This window comes from Lepidochelys kempii, chromosome 14, assembly GCF_965140265.1.
Source record: "Lepidochelys kempii isolate rLepKem1 chromosome 14, rLepKem1.hap2, whole genome shotgun sequence".
Classification (NCBI taxonomy): domain Eukaryota; kingdom Metazoa; phylum Chordata; order Testudines; family Cheloniidae; genus Lepidochelys; species Lepidochelys kempii.
Window position 1 is genome coordinate 4,041,967 of NC_133269.1, and position 12,893 is coordinate 4,054,859.

General features: G+C 43.6%; 1 protein-coding gene across 3 annotated transcripts; it reads left to right on the forward strand.

Moving 5' to 3' along the window:
* The first annotated feature begins 142 nt into the window (after positions 1-142).
* Positions 143-12,666, forward strand: VCF1 (VCP nuclear cofactor family member 1). 3 transcript variants are annotated; one of them, XM_073310969.1, is made up of 4 exons: positions 143-402; positions 3,434-3,530; positions 9,844-9,903; positions 12,023-12,666. In XM_073310969.1, the coding sequence occupies exons 1-4, from the start codon at positions 356-358 to the stop codon at positions 12,257-12,259; spliced, it is 441 nt and encodes a 146-aa protein (XP_073167070.1). In that variant the 5' UTR covers positions 143-355; the 3' UTR covers positions 12,260-12,666. The 3 variants fall into 3 exon arrangements, with proteins under 3 accessions (XP_073167070.1, XP_073167071.1, XP_073167069.1); XM_073310968.1 differs by having other exon boundaries at positions 145-402; positions 9,841-9,903; XM_073310970.1 differs by lacking the exon at positions 9,844-9,903 and having other exon boundaries at positions 144-402.
* Positions 12,667-12,893: the final 227 nt, after the last annotated feature.

A 12,893-nucleotide genomic window follows, 5' to 3' on the forward strand; every position in this document is an offset into this window, starting at 1 on the left:
GCGCAACACGGAAATGCTGCGTAGGGCAGTGGGGGCGTGGTCGGTGCATCTACGCAGGACTAGAGAGGTCTGGTGCTCGCGCCTGCGCAGGAAGGGCAGTGCCGAGAGGACGGGACAGTGCGCCTGCGGGGAGGACTCAAGAGGCCCGACTGTGGGCACTGCGCCTGCGCAGATGAAAGCTGGGCGCGGGCGGGGGGCTGAGTATGGCCAATGCGCCTGCGTAGGAGGCGGAGACGCCGGAAGCGGCTGAGAGAGCTGAGCAGGGCCGGGGGCTTAGGTTTGGCAGCGGGGCCGTGGCTTGGGCTCCGGCCGGAGACACCCCCCGCCTCTGAGCCCTGCCCCCCGGAGCCCCGCCATGAGCTGCCGGCAGCCGCTGCCGAGCGAGCGGGGAGCGCGACAGAGGTGAGTGGGGGGGGCGGCCGGCCTCGGGCTGCGGGGAGGGGTCCCTGGGCAGCGCGAGGGGGGAGGGGACCGCATGGGGGAGGGGAGGGGTCCCTGGGCAGCGCGAGGGGGGAGGGGACCGCATGGGGGAGGGGAGGGGTCCCTGGGCAGCGCGAGGGGGGAGGGGACCGCATGGGGGAGGGGAGGGGTCCCTGGGCAGCGCGAGGGGGGAGGGGACCGCATGGGGGAGGGGAGGGGTCCCTGGGCAGCGCGAGGGGGGAGGGGACCGCATGGGGGAGGGGAGGGGTCCCTGGGCAGCGCGAGGGGGGAGGGGACCGCATGGGGGAGGGGAGGGGTCCCTGGGCAGCGCGAGGGGGGAGGGGACCGCATGGGGGAGGGGAGGGGTCCCTGGGCAGCGCGAGGGGGGAGGGGACCGCATGGGGGAGGGGAGGGGTCCCTGGGCAGCGCGAGGGGGGAGGGGAGGGGTCCCTGGGCAGCGCGAGGGGGGAGGGGACCGGTCCCTGGGCAGCGCGAGGGGGGAGGGGACCGCATGGGGGGTCCCTGGGCAGCGCGAGGGGGGAGGGGACCGCATGGGGGAGGGGAGAGCTGATGATATTGCGGCAGTGGGGAGGGGGCACATTGCTCTCGGCCCCTGCCCCTTCACTTGGCTTTGGTCCCCCACTTACACTGCCCCTAAGCCCTGCTGTGATCTCCCCCACCCCCAGGCATGTCTGTATTGCAGTCGGATGCCTGCAGCTGACTCAGGCTTGAGGGCTCAGATGAAGGAGCTGTTTAACTGCTGTGTAGGTGCTGGGGCTCAACCTACATCCTGAGCTCTGGGACCCTCCCCCCTCACTTGGTCCAGCCTGAGCCTCATGGGAGATGTCTACCCAGCAATTAAACAGCCTTTTAGCCCCAGGAGCCTGAATCAGCTAACACAGGCCAGCCGCAGGTGTCTGATTGCAATGTAGACATACCCTAGGTGGGCAGCATAAGGGTGGAGGAGTTCACAGCAGGGCCTGGGGGCAGTGTACCCTTACACAGCCTCTCTCTGACAGCTAGTGAATGTCTAGTGATCAGCTCAACATGGCTGAAACAACTCTTAATCATTCCCACTTCTCCAAGCCCTTTCCACTATGTCTTTGCTTGCTTGCTCGCTGTGCACAACAAAACCATCCTGCCGATAACCTGGTGGTTGTCCTCACCCCTGACCTCTCTCTCTAGGTCCTCACATCCAGACTACGTATAAATCTTGCGGATTCCTTCCACGTAACATCTCTAGGATACAGTCTTTTGTATCCATCTAAACAGCTAAAAATCTTGTCCAGGCTCCCAGCGCCTCTCGCATCTCAGTTACTGCAACATCCTTTCCTCTGGCCTTGACAAATTCAATCTTCCCTGTGCTTGTATCCTTTCAGAATGGTGCTGCAAAGATTACTTTCCTAGCCCATCACCTTGATCATGTCATTCCTCTCTCATCCCTCAACTGGCTCCCTCTTCTTGATTATATCAAAAAAGCTACTTGTCTTTACTTTCCAAGGCCCTTCACTACACAGTCCCACTCTACCTATCCTCTCTCAGTGTAATAACGTTGACTCCCACCTCTGATGGCTCACAATGCCAGCCTGTATCACCCATGTGTTAGCATCTTTCTCCCATGCTGCCTCTCATAGTTATGGGGAGTTCCCCATAAACATCCATAAAGCAACCTCATTATCCTCCTCCAGATCCCTTCTCAAAACTTTCCTTTGCCACAATGCTACAGAAAACTTGACAAGGGCTAGGCTGCTGGTGTGCTGAGATCACATCATATCCTGCTGATCAGTCTTTTCCCATGGCTTCCTTTTACACCCCTGCCAGTTCATCTGTATCTATCTCTTGTCTGATACTCAGAACATAAGCTGTTTGGGGCAGGGACTAGCTCTGTGCTGTTTGCACAGCGGCTTCCTGCTCCATGACTGGGGGCTCGTAGGTGCCACAATAATACAAATAAAGCTGCACTATTATTTGTGATCCAGAAGGCACAGACCAAATAACAACTTGGCTTTTGTATAGATTCTGTCCTTATAGACAAATTCCAATATAAGTGCTGTGTTTAAGCCCATCATGTGGTGTGTATTGTTTTCCAGAAGCTAGAAAAGCTTTGTCTAGATTTTGTACAACACCCAGCATGTTGGGGCTCTGATTCTGACTACCTGCTGGGTACTATCATCATTGTATAAATGATGGGAAAAGGTTATGTGCCGCTAGTATTAAGGTTTTGCCAATTTATAAAGGGATGGCAGCATCTTAGAATGTTAAATACCTCTTGGTTGCTGTTATGTTTTGTCTTCATAATATCATGAAGCAACAGTGATGTCATAAGAGGATGGCAAAACCATCCCAAACAGTGAGAGACTAACAGGACTGGCCTTTAGTATTATGTTTTTCAAAGTCTCAGTTGGGATGCTTTCATTCAGTGTTTAAAGAAATGTTGACCAGGAACATTATTTAACTTCAAATGCTGTCAGATTTGAGAGAATAAAGCAAGTTGTCCTGGGTGTCTAACTGCAGGATCCATATAAGCAAGATGAATTTAATTGGGTAGCTACTGAAAACTTAGGCACCCCCATCCTTTTCCCTGCTGCTTTCCTTCTAGTCGGATGTCATTCAGAAACACCAGGCTCATTTTTAGAAATGTCTGAGTATTAGATAAGCGTCTTACATGCATGGCTAAGGCTTAAAAGCAGTCTAAAGAATTTAAACATATTTTTCTCTCATTTTAATGGAAGATGAGTCCAAATCCCCTGGACTGCCTTGAAAGCCTCCAGCTGGGCACACAGAGAGGGAGATGTATTTCCTAGTACTCTGTGGTGAGCAGTTGAAGAAAAATATGAAAAGTCATAAGCAGTTGTTGGTTTCTTGAGGAATCCAATCAGTAGTTACAGTGTGTGGGTTTTGCTGTTTGTTCAGTCACATGTCCATGGGGTTGACTACAAAATGAGGTCCTATAAATTGTGAATGAGCTGCTGACTTTTTTTTTTTTAACTTTTTTTCCCATAAATTTCTTTAGGAAGAGGAGACGGAATGGCAGTGAAGAAGATGGCCACATCCCACAGACAAAGCGTAGTACCAGAAATGCAGTCGTTCAGGAATCTTGGGATACTGAGGTGAAATGTTTTCCGATTAGATTCCACATTTCACTTAATTTTCTAAGCTGGAATAATTGCTGTGATGTGTATAATCACATTTATAGAAAACAGCTAAGTAAAACTTGGTAGTTTTTTTCATTACATATTTTGTATATAAAATTCTGAGGCTTGGCACAAAATTGCACTTCAGGTATTGGATTCTGTTAACACAATTTGGAAATCCAGCCTGTTTCTCATTGCAGTTGGTTATTTTCCACTTAAATGGTTTTGTGTGTATGTATTGTTTTATAACTACTAATTTACTTTGTTGGATGCTGTGCAAAAATATATTGTCAAAGTAAGCTAAGTACTTTACAGCTAGAAAAGAAACATTTTCTGCCCCTAGAGAGTTTACAGTCTGAAATTAGATGTAACGTAATCGGGAAGACAACAAATCGAAGGATTCAGTAACAAGAACATGTGGTTGCTTTGTCTGGCTGTACACATTACTTACGAATTCCGTTGTTTTTTTTAATACTTGTTAGTAACAAATGATCGAAAAGTGATCGAACTAATGAGCACTCTTCCCTATACTAATGGTTCTATTGGCCTGGTAAGTGTTACACAGTGCTCTTAGTAAGCAATAGCACTCATTTAATGTGTGCAAAGTACTTTATTGATGCCAAGTATTTCAGTTTTTTGAGAGAGTTTTGTGGTTAACATAGGACTTGAACTTTAGCTTGCTGGATTCTCCTCCTACCTCTGCCATGTGTCTTCTGTGTGACATTGGGTAACCTCTTAACCTTTCTGTACCTCAGTTTCCCCCATCAGTAAAACATTGTTTATAGTTGCCTAACTCACAGGGGTAGTTTGAAAATTGAGGTCCCAATGCCCACTGAAGTCAGTGGAAAGGCTTCCATTGGCTTCATTGGGCATTGGATCGCATCCTGAATTAGTTGCTTTCATAGCACTTTGAGATCCGCACAAGGAAGGTGCTAGGCAAGGGCAAAGTACTGTCTTTCTAGCTTTGAGACTTATTTCCACTGCTTATTCCTAAACTGTGCTACTAGTGACCAGTGCTGCCTAAATCTTTGTACATGTGGACACTGAGAAGTTACAGAGTAGCAGCCGTGTTAGTCTGTATCCGCAAAAAGAAAAGGAGGACTTGTGGCACCTTAGAGACTAACAAATTTATTAGAGCATAAGCTTTCGTGAGCTACAGCTCACTTCATTGGATGCATTCAGTGGATGCATCCAATGAAGTGAGCTGTAGCTCACGAAAGCTTATGCTCAAATAAATTTGGTAGTCTCTAAGGCGCCACAAGTCCTCCTTTTCTTTTTACTGAGAAGTTAGTGTGTCTATTTCTGAATTGCAGTAACTTTCTACTGTAAATGGACTGGGAAAGGTGTGCAAAGAAAGGAGACTCCTTCATGTTTGGGATGGTAATGAGATGGTTTTCTAAATGTGTTCAATGGTGTGTGTGTGTGTGTAGACCACTTATTGTTAAGCCTGGCTGTTTGTCATGGCAAAAAAAAAAAAAGCTTTGGTTCACATATTTCAATAGGTATAAGCTGTTAGCCTTGGTGCTGTATTTTGGCCATACAAAAAGTTGTGTGCTACATTATTTTAAGCAAAATGTTCTTTATTTTATTGTCATAGTTCTAAACTATTTAATTTTAAACAGACAAGTCTTGCTGCTTAAAGGAGTGGCTGGTGTGGCAGACCATGACTTTGTGTAGAAAAAGTTTAACAATCAAGCTGTTCATCATAGAAGCCATGGGCTTTCTTGATTATTCTTTCTCTGGAAGTAAGACTTTCTGGGATGAGGTTGCCCTCTGGTATAACAGCAGTCCACAAAACATCTGCTTTCCATTTGACATGGAATCACTTACCCAACAGAAACATCTCTCCAGGGGTGTCAAGCAGCTACGGACGAGCCAAACTTTGTGGAGGGAGGAGGAAGAATTTAGTGTGTAGCAAGGGTTTGAACTAGGAACAATTAAATTTAAAAATATCAGGGGCAGGGAATAATTGAGTGGCTGAAGAACCTTTGCTTGTCGTACGAATACTTAACATTAGACGGGGCAAAGCAGTAAAAACATAGATGGGAATAATTTTGTAGTAAGCATGCAGAGAGAGAGAGTAGACGATGTAATAAAGCTTTGCTATTGGTAACTGCTATGATTCTAAGAATTGTCTGCACACAGACAGCGTAGACATGAGCTTTGAGTGGATTCTCTACATGCCATTCCAGCAGTGAAGTCAAACTGTTGAATCTAATATTGAAGTTGCCATTTCACACATACACATGCATTGCAAGTCTTTGCAGCTTTGGCAGTAGAGTTAAAAATACATCTGCCCATATGAACTAAACTTCACAATTTCTACTTCTGATGCATGCAATTTATGCAAGAGCCTAATTTTCAGGCTTTTCTGTCCCTTTCTCCTGTTCTTACCAAGATTTTTAGATCACTGAATCAAGCATGCAATGAAATTAGATTCATACTATTCCAGTATCTCTAAGAACTTCCCATGCCAAGTTGTGAAATTGAATCTTGTGCTTATGGTGCATGAACATACTTCTAATTTATATCACTTTGAGGGTGCTGACCATATGTAACATCTCTGCTTTGTAACTGACAAATCACCATGAAAACAAGGCAACCTCTGCTTGATAGAATTTCAGAACAGTTCCAGGCTACTGAATTTGGGGCAGAGGGGAGTTGTAACTCTAAACTTGGTAAGAATGGAGGGGAGGGGAGTGCTTTTCCTTTGAGTGCATGCGCTCAAAGTATTTAAGTGAAATTGTAACTAATTCTGACTTCTTCCCTGCCTTCAGTTTGAAGATGTATCTAACTTCTGTCTTCCAATCCTCATACAGAGCTTGATTTACTTAAAGGGATGTTTTCAATTTGAAAATCTATTTGACTATACCTACTATTATCAGAGATTAGTAAAACTGAAAAGTAATTTTGGCAGGATATTCACACACACACCCCCCCGCCCCGTTTGTTTACTTGGGTCACTTGACAGCAATTTATATACTGTTTTTTAAAAATCAAGGTGGTGGTTCCTGTAGATCAGTGGTTTTCAACATTTTTTCATTTGCAGACTCCTACAAACTTTCAAATGGAGGTGTGGACCCCTTTGGAAATCCTAGACATAGTCTGCTGACCCCAAAGGGTATGCGGACCACAGGTTGAAAACAGCTGCTGTAGCTGAAGAGAAATCACTTGATGTTGTTAGTGGCCGTTCAAACAGGGTGTTGATTTTTCTGACTTTAAGTAGCCCTCATGTTTGGCCAGTAGATTTGTCTTCAGTTGTCTAGGTGAGCTAGATCCAGTCCAAAGGATCTTTGCTGGTCCACCCTGTTGGACTATCCTTTCACATAAACAATGCTGTTGACTCCAGCTACGCTAAATCCTCCATCAGAAGAAGTTGGAAGAGTCTCTTCAATCTGTCAGCGCGGCTGTTTGGCAAATTTAAGTAGTGATGTGGGGTTTTTCCTCTTTCCTAGCACTGAGCATGCTACTTGCACAACACTCCTAGACTCTGCTAACCCAGAGGATGAGCTGAAGTTTCTATAGTACAGTTCAGTCCACAGATGCACCTTAGAAAATAGCTATATTAGGGCATATTGCAAATGTTAAATCTTGGCTGTTGCACTGGCATTCTGAATGCTTTGACGTCGTGTTTTCTGTCCTGCTCAGGATTGTGGTTTTGCATTTGCTAAAAGGTTAGCTCTGTACCCTTAGTCTTGATTAAAAATATCCGTTTATAAATTAGAAATGTCGGTCCTGCCTTCAGATGCACATGCGTGTATTTTTACCTCTTGTATAGTCTGTTATATATGGATTTGCACTGTACTGTAGCTGATCTTATAAGTTGCCTGGTGTCAAGTGGCCAATTCAGTGGTTTATAGGGGTGTTGGATGGAACCCTTAATGAGGAACAGAATCATCAGTGAGGAGCACGAAGAACTTTTTCACTCCTGAGGAAGAATGGGGATCTTCATTATTTTGTCTGACTTACGCTTTTCCTTCCTGAATAATCTTTTTCTTCGTTAACCCCATTTCCTAATGGTGCTCCTATCATTGGTTAGTCAGGCTGAGGACAGGGCACCCTGGATTTCAGAAATATTGCTCCATCAACTGAGTGGGTTACTGTTATGTGATTTTTTTTAATCATTTATTTATTTATTTATTTAATTATTTTATTTTTGGTACTTGCTCTGAGAATCTGAACATGGTTCTGCCAAGCACTGCAGCTAGGCTAGCTCCCACAAATGCTACTGTGGTATCTGCAGCTATTAATTCTGATCCCAAAATGATTTACTTAGTCCTACTTCCAAACTTGTCTCAGAAGACTCTGAGAATGATGGTCTAAATCAGACCTAGCTCCCCCGACAATTTTTCCTAAAATACTTTAGGAAAAACAAATAAGTATGCACATATACCTGTCCAAATCATTGTAATTTATTTATGTTGGGGTTTTTTGCAGAGCCAATAAAAATAATGTACAGTTGTCTCTCTTCTTTACTGCATTAGCTCTCAACCTTTCCAGACTACTGTACCCCTTTCAGAAGTCTGATTTTTGTCTTGCATATTCCCAAGTTTCACCTCACTTAAACTACTTGCTTACAAAATCAGACGTAAAATACAAGTGTCACAGCACGCTATTACTGGAAAAATTGCTTGCTTTCTCATTTTTACCATAGAATTATAAAATAAATTGGAATATAAATATTATGCTTTCGGTGTATAGTTTATAGAGCAGTATAAACAAGTCATGGTCTGTATGAAATTTTAGTTTGTACTGACTTTGCTAGTGCTTTTTATGTAGCCTGTTGTAAAACTAGGCAAATATGTAGATGTACCTCCTGGATGACCTCTGCATACCCCCAGGGGTACACGTACCCTGGGTTGAGAACCCCTGCTTTACTGGACTTAAACCGAATAGAAACAAATAAGGTGCTTTACATGTTCTTGTCTTTCTTTCTTATTTCTTTTGCATTTTGTAGACTAGCTAGCTAGTAAGTCTGTTTCTGTAACAAACGGAACAAATATCACTTTTCGTAACAGACTTATTCAGCCCCAGGGGACAAATTAAGCCCTGGATGGGGAGATGGGTAGGGAGGCAGCAGGGGTCTGGGGGGTTGGATGGGGCAGGACTAGGGGAGGCAGCAGGAGATGGGGTGTGATCCTGGGGACTGGGGCCAGAGGACGCAGGGGGGGGCTGGGGTGGGGCAGTGGGGTGAGCCCAGGGCCAGGACCTGCCACTGCACAGCTGGGGGACGGAGTGTGCGTCTGAAACCTGGGGCCAGAGAATGCAGCGTGGGCAAGGGGCAATGGGGGCACCTGGGCCCTGCGGCTGGAGGCGGTGGGTGGGTGGGCAGGGGAGGTGTGAGCCTAGGGCCAGAGCCTGCCACCCCCTGAGCTGAAGGTCAAGCCCCACTGCCCCTGGGAAGGTGGGGAGCTCACACCAGCTGCTTGCTCCTGTGACGTTTGTGGCCCCGTGTGAGGGCTGGGCCCAACCCCTGCTAGTAACCTCAGGTGAGGGCCATGCTCCTCCTCATCCAGGAGGCTGTGGCCACACAAAAAGCTCCTGGTGGCCACATGCGGCCACGTTGTCCACATTTGAGAAACGCTGGTCTAAATGGCTGTATGCTTGTTTCTGTGATTCAGGCATTGCTTGGTGCTCCTTTACAGAACAGCAAAGAAAGCCAAAACACTTAACTGATCATTTGTGTTTGAGTTCTGTTTTATAATTGTGGCTAAACTGAAGCATTACAACTACTTGGTATATGTATTGATATATAAAATGGGGTAGATATAACAGAGGAATTTTGAAGATGCCCTTTAATTTTGAAGATGTTTGTAACCCTTCTCCAGATACTTCTCCTTGATCTTGCATTTGATAGCCATCTATTGTTGTGTAGATAATATCATGATTTCAGCAGTGATCTTATAAGGGACATTATTTGCTTCATTATGGTCCTATATATAAAGGAATTGTTGATTTACAACAACCTGATCACAAGGTATGTCTTCAATATGATTTGGGCAGTAAAGAGCTTCACGTTCTAGTGACTTTTGTGTCTGGTTTTAAAAAAATGGAGAACAGTATGATGACTGGAGAGACCTGTCAACAGCCTTAGAAGTAGGAAACACGTCCCAGGACACAAGTTCTGCTGTATTTTCGCCTAACAGTTAAAATTAGAGTGCTTTTAGATACTGGAAACCGTCTTTAGTCAGTACTAGTGGCCCTAAAAATTGTATTCTGTTATGACTTGAAATTTAAATATTGATTATTACTAAGTACTGATCATAGTTTTTACCTTGATTTTCAGAAGGTGCCTGTAACGAAAAACTGTAAGGAAAGCAGACTAAAAGAAAACAAAGTGTCCTGTGCGGTGGGTTTTTCTCCAAGGCTGCCGTAACTTGCTGAGTGTAAAAGTGCAGTTTGTTTTTTATGCATTAAGTAGTTTATGAAAAATAAGGTGATTTAGTAAATGTGGATTAGTGACCACTACACACCCTTCTTGTGTAAACTCTAACTTTGTATAATACCTGTAGAAAAAATAACCAGTCACTCATACAGCATTGACTGATCATTGCATTCTTAACAGAGTATGTTTGAAATCTTTCTCTTTAGTTGACCTGGTTAATTCCGACACTCAGTGCTCTTGCACTGATTTCAAATGCCCATAATTCAGCCTCAACAATTCTGTCAGCCTCAGCTGTGTTTTCTTGCTTTTCTGTTACAGTTGGGCTCAAAAACAAAGTGGAATTCATTGCTGTTCTGGTGGAATCAATATAACTTATTGTATAAATCAATGTTATGCACTCTGCCTTTATAGTTTAGTGTCATAGTCCATGTCAAACACTTATTTACATAGTGACCTGAGGAGCCTGGATAATTCTGGCTGATGATGTAAGTTGCAGTCTGAGATTTGTGAGCAAGCATTGCTCCAGATCTTGGAGTAAACCCCAGTGTGTACTGTTCTTCAGTAGTAAACTCTCTTTCAAGGTTATGCAATGTGGGTTTGCCTCCTTGAGTACGAACACACACTAGATGTATCTTATTGGGCTTGACTCTGATCATTGAAATTGCTGCTTTCTGTTCTAAAGAAACGGTATTCCACCAAAAAAAAAAAATTACATAATGGCTACCAAATCTTGATTTGTACAGTACAAACATTAGTTGTATGATGGTACCTCATACAAAAATCTGAAGTGGCCTTGTAATCAAACCAAGGGTTGGGGACAATATGGACTTGTTACGGGCATACGTATATATTTGCCAACATTTCTTTTCCTTTTCATCAAAGTAATGTATGCCAAGATCAAGGGACATTTTCAGGTGGAAAAACTCTTTAAAATGTAAAATTTTTTTTTAATTTACTAACCATACCTTTCAATTAAAGAATGTTTAAAGTCTACTCTGTTTATAATGCTCACTTCTTAAATTTAATTGAGTGGATGATAAATTAGACATTTTCACTTTGATTCTTAAGCACTTAGCACAATGCTGCAATATTGTGAACAGTACATGAGAATAACAAAACAGGAAACTGTTTAATTGCAACTAAAGCAAATCCATGAAAATATTAGCTATCCTTTAAACTTGTTTAGCCTAAGCCACTTGATGTCTCTTGAAACACAGAAAATACGCTTTGTGTGTGGAATACTGACAACACTTTATTGGTGTCATGACCATTAAAAACGTATACACATTTTAATCTGGTTAAAGAAAAACACTGTCGTCTTATGCAAGCTAAATCATGAGTTCTGTCTTACTTTCTGCATGTGAAAGTGATTTAGTGGCTTGCTGCTTAGTAGCCTTGAGGCTAACATAGATATCTGGGTAACTTTCTCACTGCAGTATTGCAGTGTAAAGTGCATTATGTTGCAGAAAACTAAGAACCAGGACTGAAATCTAACTTGCAAATACATAGTGGAAATGTGCTACAAGTATACTGAGTACCCTGTTGCATTTTTTTTCCCAAGTCTCCTGTCACTCTGGGTGTTTCGCTTCGTGTGCTATGCATAGCTGTTCTGAACTTGTTTCAAACCAAATTTTGACACATGGGAAAAGGGGGAATTTTATGCAACTTTTCACCTAGCTCTAGAGAAGTATGAAATTACTAAAATCCTGTTTTCTAGTTCTTAGCAGACCAAAATTTTATTAAAATTCACTTGTGAAGTCTGAGCACTTGGTTACAAAGAACTGTTAACCTGTGGTTTTCCACTAAGTTGGGTCAAATAGCCCTAGTGGTTAGTAGATGCAATTGCACATCACCTGGGCTTCCTGAAATTTCTCATTAGTCTGACAGTCACTAAAGCAACTGAATGGGCCTTCTTGGCATTCAGTGGATTTACTTCCTGAATTGTCCACTGGACTACCTGTGAACCATGAAACTCTGTGGGAGGGAGAACTGGAGAAAAATGCTTCTTAATCAAGCTGTATAAATATGCATAGGAGAAAAATGTAAATGTTCCCTGCCGGTTAACCTTTTCTTTGTTCCACAGTCCTCCAGCAGCGATAGCAGCAGCAGCAGCTGCAGTAGCAGCAGCATCAACAGCCCTGACAGAGGAAGTGGTCCCGAAACCAGCTTAAACCAGATAATTGCAGCATCCAGTCCCATCACCCCCCCCTCCTTCCACGAGCAGTCTGCACTAAGTCAAGGTCCTTACTTCCACATCAACCAGATCCTGAAGGAGGCACACTTCCACAGCTTACAGAACCGTGGCCGCCCTCCTACATGATGAACCAGCAGTTCCTTGCCTTCTGTGAAGGGACAGCACTGTGTAGATTTGATATTTCAACTTAAAGTTTGTTAAAATGAAATTGCACAAAACGCCTGTTGCCTTTTCAGTCTATATTTGAAATAACAGGTTAACAGGAAATTGTTTACTTGTGGTTTGCTGCACTATTGCAATGCAAAAGGGGCTTTGAAGCAATTTTTATAGGATTATTTTTTGGGGTTGGTATCAAATACATGTACGATGAGTCTGAGGAACCCACATCTGTATTATAGGCGTGCATAATGAGTCCAATTCAGATTGACTGCCTAATCTGTTTGTTAGCAAGTGTTGCTTTATGTAAAGTCCTTTCAAACGTTCATCTTCAGTTTTATAAATCTTTTTTAATTTCAATAAACTAGTGAACAAGTTTCCATGATCAAGTATTATTTGTAAAGGTTGAGAGTAGTTAAAGGGATATTTGCTGAAAATGTTTAGTGTTACAAGCATCACTGACTATTACTGTAACTGGAAGATTGGAGAACATCTCATATAGCTTAGTGGGCATGCTAAACTTTACCTTGTTTAGTCTTTCACACAGCAGTAAGACAAACAAGAAAATCCTTCTCTAGAACTAGGAAGAAAACTTAAAACAGCT